At 35.0% G+C, this 6,346-nt stretch overlaps 2 protein-coding genes across 2 annotated transcripts; one reads left to right on the top strand and one right to left on the bottom strand.

Annotated features, from left to right (window-relative positions):
• The first annotated feature begins 3,458 nt into the window (after window positions 1–3,458).
• LOC120778141 (alcohol dehydrogenase 2-like) lies at window positions 3,459–4,779 on the top strand. The gene is made up of 4 exons (XM_040109864.1): window positions 3,459–3,801; window positions 3,868–4,095; window positions 4,170–4,343; window positions 4,399–4,779. The coding sequence occupies exons 1-4, from the start codon at window positions 3,709–3,711 to the stop codon at window positions 4,693–4,695; spliced, it is 792 nt and encodes a 263-aa protein (XP_039965798.1). The 5' UTR covers window positions 3,459–3,708; the 3' UTR covers window positions 4,696–4,779.
• A 9-nt stretch (window positions 4,780–4,788) lies between these two features.
• Window positions 4,789–6,103, bottom strand: LOC120778140 (probable tRNA N6-adenosine threonylcarbamoyltransferase). Its single transcript, XM_040109863.1, has 4 exons — window positions 5,968–6,103; window positions 5,428–5,907; window positions 5,165–5,373; window positions 4,789–5,102 (listed from the first exon to the last, which is right to left on the bottom strand). The coding sequence occupies exons 1-4, from the start codon at window positions 6,080–6,082 to the stop codon at window positions 4,860–4,862; spliced, it is 1,047 nt and encodes a 348-aa protein (XP_039965797.1). The 5' UTR covers window positions 6,083–6,103; the 3' UTR covers window positions 4,789–4,859.
• Between the last annotated feature and the right edge of the window lie 243 nt (window positions 6,104–6,346).

The following is a 6,346-nucleotide window of genomic DNA, read 5'->3' as shown; positions in this document are numbered from 1 at the left end:
TTGTGGAATACTGCATTATTTTCCAGCCGGAAGTCTTTGCGATCAAGAAAGCGGCTGAGATAGATAACAACGCAGGAAACAACATATAAAGTACCATTATAACGGGTTTTTCAAAAACCAACAGTTTTTTTAAATAAAGAAAAACGTTTTGGAATATCAATTTAATTCTTTATTCCTGTGAAAGTACATTCGATGCCATTATGTACGGAACTCGATTTCTTTTGCATGATCACCACAGGCACGCTTGCAGAAGTGTAGACGCTGAACCCAATTTTCGACGATTTTTAAGCATAAATCGGCCGATACTGCTGCAATTTCACTTTCGATATTCGTACGAAGTTCATCAATCGTCACTGGCTTGTTGTCATAAGTAGACCATAGACTTGACAAAGTCTCACAGGAAATAGTCTAATGGCGTCAAATCGCCCGACCAAGGCGGCTAATTGATTTTGCCATTTCGTGAGATAACACGTTCAACAAACTTGGTTTCATTTAAAATTGATTATTTTAAATTTAGCACTCAAGTGCCTTTGTTTAGACGTGAACATGAGGCGCCGCACCGTCTTGTTGGAAATAGTGACTGTGGTAACGGCCTTCCCCGCCTCATTAAGCGAGATATATAAGACCCAAAAATTGCGTTTCCTAAAACCCAATAGCGATAATTTTGTTTGTAGTCGAAGCCAGTAAACCTCATCTGAAAAGATTTTTCGACTTATAGTGACCACAGGAGAACGTGATTTTGCGTAATAATCTTGGACAAAGATTGTCATGAAGCATGACATGTTGAAATGGTAAACCTATTGACCACACTGACAAAATTTGACACAAATCCATAAGAAAGTATGACAACCGCGATCAGACAAAATGACGTTATCTTTATTGGTAGATGATACTTAGCCCTGCCATAATTTCTGTTACAAAAGTTTAGGCCGTTCTAAAAATAGCGCATTTTTTAATAAATTTAAGTTTATTTAATGTAAAAAATTTTATTCCACTGATAGGTGCTTTCACTCAAACACTGAAATGATTTGGCTATTGATCAATGCACAATTTCTGTTGCTATTGACGAAGCTGCTCGAACCAAAGATTTTTTGAAATTCTCGAAATATCTGTGGGTTTTCGAAAGGCAATGTTACAACTACAAATTATAGTCCAATGGATTGAAATCTGGACTTCCAAGCGGACATTCATCTGCTGCTAAGAAATTTGGAATATTGCCTTTAAGCTACTTCTATTTGGTGGTTTTGGCTTTGTAAGCTGGAGCGAAATCGTGCTGTAAGATCCAATGCTTCATATATAAAATGAGGCTTTATGGCCGCTTGACTGCGATGCAGAAAAGCCAACTTGCATCTGTTGAGTTTAATTTGCTTTTGATGAGATGATTACAAATCTGGACATTGATCTTGTGTCGATATGTATAAGTATGCGGATAAGATCACTGTTAAATATTAGTATTAAGGAAATCGGTTTTAAATTACTCAAGAAACCTTCTAAACTTTCAAATATAAATCCGCGCTACTTTTAACTATATTTTTCCTCAGTTAATTTGGTTCAAGCTGAACCGAAGTTATAATACCTTCAGAAATAAAATAATTTTATATAAGGTTTTAATTTCGATCGGTCGGTTTGCTTAAGTTTCATGGGTTTACGGATTTCAAAAGAAGTCGATATTTTTGTTATTTTCTTACATTCTGCAACAACTCTAGATATTTATGCCTTCAATTTTTTAAGTTGATCTGAGTAATAGTTTCGGAATACAGCTTTTAAGAACTTTGTGCGTTCGAGGCTAAGCTAGGTCCGTCACAAAGCGTTTTCCCTTGACGGCCTGTGTTTTGAAGAATCAGTCTTCTTCATAAAATTCTTACACAAGGTCTTTAAAGATACCATTCATAAAGACTTGGACAAAGAATTTTTTTTAGTATTACAATTATTTGAAAAAAAAAATTTTCAATTTACAATTTTAATTTTGTAAAAAGTAAAATCCAAATTCAATTATGTATATTTCCTTCTGTCCTAGTTCTAAGTTAAGGTTTTAACTAAACACGTATTTTTTACTTTAAATGATCCTGTGGTACGTTATCACTGCCAACGCGAGCGCATCATCTTTCGGGGGGTCACCGGAAATGGCCTCGCAATGGTCGAGGATTTAAAATACTTTTTTTTCAAAAATGTCATAATTTTTGTTAATAGTATGTATGTATGTTTGTAACAATAAAAATTCTAATAAAATATTTAATTTTAATGAGAAAAAAATTGTTGAGAAAAAGGCTGTGTTTTGCCCGAGAAAAGCCAAGTAACCCCTTAACAGTGTACATATATATAAAGATAATGATCCGGTATCAGCGTTTCCTACAAATGCGCTGCTACTTGGGGAGAAAGGGACCTCCGCAAATTTTTAGAGCGATCTCTCACAAACGAAGGGACTAGTTTGCGTATATACATACATACATACATACGACATACATACATACATCGACTAGGCACGCCAAGCTGATCATTTATACACATATGTATGTATGTATATATTTTATATGGTCTCAAACGTTTCCTTCTGGATTTCAAATCTGAAAAGAATGTGTCCTGTCTATAAACAACTCAAATGGAAATTCATGTTTCACTGTTACAAAACAAATATTGTTACTAACTCAATCAGGTTCATTATATGGGGATATATCGGTTTTTGTAACTGATACTGCTTATGCATTTGCTAATTAGCTCCGAATAACCTAGTTTTACATAAAAAGATATTTTCTATTCCTATACATACATGTGTATACTATATACTAGGGTGTTTCATTTAAACGTTTTTTTTTATTTCTTCGCGGTCACATGAAAATTTTGCTTCCTATGTTGAGAAATTCTTTGAAAATTTGTGCCCTTAATATTGCCTTTAAGTAGTTCCTCTACGAATTTTCACGTTTTTCAGATATTTTCGAAAAAATTTACTAAACGATTGGTCTTGTCGAAAAATTAAATTTCTTACAAAAAATCTCTGTAACAAAGCACTTTAATGATATGAGCATACTTTGTCCGAAATTTAATTTCCTACAACTTTCCTTGAACGTTTTTTGACAAGACCAATTGTTTACTAATTTAAACAAAAAAAATGTGTAAAATGAAAAGATTAGAAAAGTAAGTACTTAAAGTCAAAATTAGGGCTCAAATTTTTATAAAAAATTTTTCAACATAAAAAAACAAAATTTCCACATATCCGCAGAGCAATAATAATAAATTAAATTAAACACCCTATTATATACATATTTACACGGACTGTATTCAAGTTTGTATATATGTATATGTAATTACTTAGTAATAACAATTTACGAAACTTGTAGCATTTTATTTCGTAATCATGTATCAATATCAAATATCTTGGGGAGGCATCAATGTGTTAACCACTAAACCGACGTAAAAGCCGCATTGAAGCGATTTGGATTCATGCTGTATATAAGTGCTCAGAACAATATCGGAAGCTTTAGTATTAGCACTGACCGGCTGCTAAGTTCTAGCAAATAAATTCTCAAAGTGGATATTTTAAATACGCTGTGCAAATTCGTAACCGATCTAACGCCTGCTTCAACCAACAACAGCAATAGAGGCAACCGTGAAAATACTACGCGAACACAAAAAAGTTCCACCGCCAAAAGCGATTTCAATAAATATCAGAAATTAGTTGAGTTTCATTCACTTGAGGACCTCAAATACAAAATGGCTTTCCGGGATAAAAACACTGTGATCACAGGTGGCGCCAGTGGCATTGGTTTGCAAGTGTGCAAGCAGCTACTGGCCAACGAGGCTTCGGTAAACGTACAAATGTGATGTCTCACAAGATTTTATGATTTAATAATATATTGTTTCATTGAATAGAAAGTGGCCATTATTGATATTCAAGACAACACAGAAGATATCTCCAAGTTGCGCGCAGCACATCCTTCACAAACCATTTTGCTGATCAAAATGGACGTGGCGAATAGGCAAGGAATTGAGAAGACTTACGCAGAGCTTAAAAAAGCCTTCGGCTCGATTGATATTGTTGTGAATGTAGCTGGAATCTTTAACGACCAAGATGTGCAACGCACCATTTTGGTCAATTTGGTAATTACAAAAACAATAATTTTAATTTTTACTATTTCAAATAACGTCTTAATGTTTTTATCGCGAATTCTTAGGGTGGTATCATCAATTCTTCACTCGCTGCGCTTAATGTGATGAGCAAGGAACATGGTGGCAATGGCGGCATTGTGGCTAATATGTCGTCTGTAGTCGGCTTGGATCCGATGTTTTTGCTGCCTGTATATGCTGCCACCAAAGCAGGAATAATCAATTTCACACGCTGTTTGGGTGTAGGTGTAATATGATTTTAGACCAAATGGCTGAATATAACTGTCTTTTTTACAGACGGACATTTACTTGAATCGCACTGGCATCAAGTTCATTACAATTTGTCCGGGTGCCACCATTACCGATATGTTCACCAATTTCACGGAGAAGATCCTGTTCGCCGATATGGGTGATGAGTCATACCGAGTGCTGGACCGTCTCAATAAGCAAAGTGCTACTGATGTATCACGTTGTATTCTTAGCGCTTTAGAAAAGGAGAAAAATGGCGAAGTGTACATAATCGAAGGAAAGCGGCTATTCCCAATGGAAATGAAGAGTTATTGGCGTGGCATTGAAAGGGAGTTGAATGAATAAAATAAAACTTTATATTGTATTACAATTCTACAATGTAGCAATGTTAACAAAGTTAGTGCCTTATTAAATTGTAAAAAGCAATAATTATTTTCTGGAAAATTTATGTTCAACGAATTTACTAAAATTTTGTTTTGTCACTTTTAATATATAACATAACATTTATATTAATCATCACGCCAAGTAACCAGCACTTCATCTGTACGATAACGTTGCGTAACAAATGAATCTTCGAAAGGCATGCGGGTGCCTGAACGGAACATTTCGGCGCCTGCATGTGCAATCATCAGTCCATTATCAATACAATAACGCTCGTCAATGGCGAATAACTTTCCACCACGCTCCTCACACATAATGCGCATCATTTCTTGCAAACGTTCATTACATCCCACGCCGCCCACAATCAGCACCTTTTTATGAAAACTGTTAGTTACTAATGGCAATTATTTGTATAGATAAAGAATTACGATACCTCATTCGATTCGCAGTGTGCCATTGCTCTTTCCGTAATTTCCACCAGCATTGCAAAAATAGTTTCTTGTAATGAATAGCAAAGATCTTCCTTCGTATACTCTGGTTCTTCGACAGTTATTTCCGCCTTCTTACGTTTGTTGCGCCTTTTGCTAGGATCGGCAAGGTCTTCAATGTGTGAGAGAATGCCTGAGAAACTTACATCCATGCCTATGAAGACAAATTATGAAATAACTAAGTAGATAATTTTGACTTAGCAACAACCTTTGACAACGTATGGAAGTTTAATATAATTCTTTCCACTCTTAGCTAACTGTTCGATATTATAACCCGGACTTGGATCATTAGATAGTTTAATAATACGCGCAAATCTGTCGAGACAATTGCCAACGGCAATATCTATCGTTTCACCAAAAATACGATAACGTTTATTAGAATATGCAATCACTTGTGTATTGCCTCCACTCACATAGAGCACAATCGGATTCAAGGCGCCTGTTATTAGACGTCCCATTTCTATGTGACCAATACAATGGTTCACTCCCAAAAGTGGTATTTCCCACAATAAAGAAAGTGTTCGAGCTACAATAGCACCTATTAAAAGTGGAGGCGCCATCCCAGGACCTTTAGTATAACATATGACATCCAATTCTTTTGGTTGAAGTTGTGATTCTTTCAGTGCTTGTTTTATAAGTTGATGAATGAAATCTCTATGGTGCGCAGCCGTCTCCTTGGGTAAAAATCCTGTTAAATTTGTATATTAAAAATTAACATTCATAGAACATAATATTTTCGTCTTACAACCTTCGCCCGGCGGTGTCACATAGGTACGCCGCACATTGGCTAAAACTTCTCCATCACGTATTATGCCCACGCCAATTTTATTTGCACTTCCTTCAATACCCAGTGCGCAAACCATTTTCTACTTTAATTTTAAACAAGTTTTATATAGAAACTTATTGGATTAAATTGTTTATTTTTTTTTATTTTTTTTATAAATTGTAGAAATTTCAATGTTTATCAGAGCACCTGTATAAAATTTGAAGTAAACAAACAGCTGTCATTTCACTAAATCAGCTGTTCATGAAGATATTTTACTAGTGTTGACAACTCTCCAATTTTGCTTGCTATTGGTTTATAAAACAAAGGATCACTTGATAAATTATTTTATTAATAATTTATG

This window comes from Bactrocera tryoni, chromosome 5 (genome assembly GCF_016617805.1).
Source record: "Bactrocera tryoni isolate S06 chromosome 5, CSIRO_BtryS06_freeze2, whole genome shotgun sequence".
Lineage (NCBI taxonomy): Eukaryota > Metazoa > Arthropoda > Insecta > Diptera > Tephritidae > Bactrocera > Bactrocera tryoni.
The sequence above is the reverse complement of the archived record's forward strand: the minus strand, read 5'-3'. Positions and strand labels throughout refer to the sequence as shown.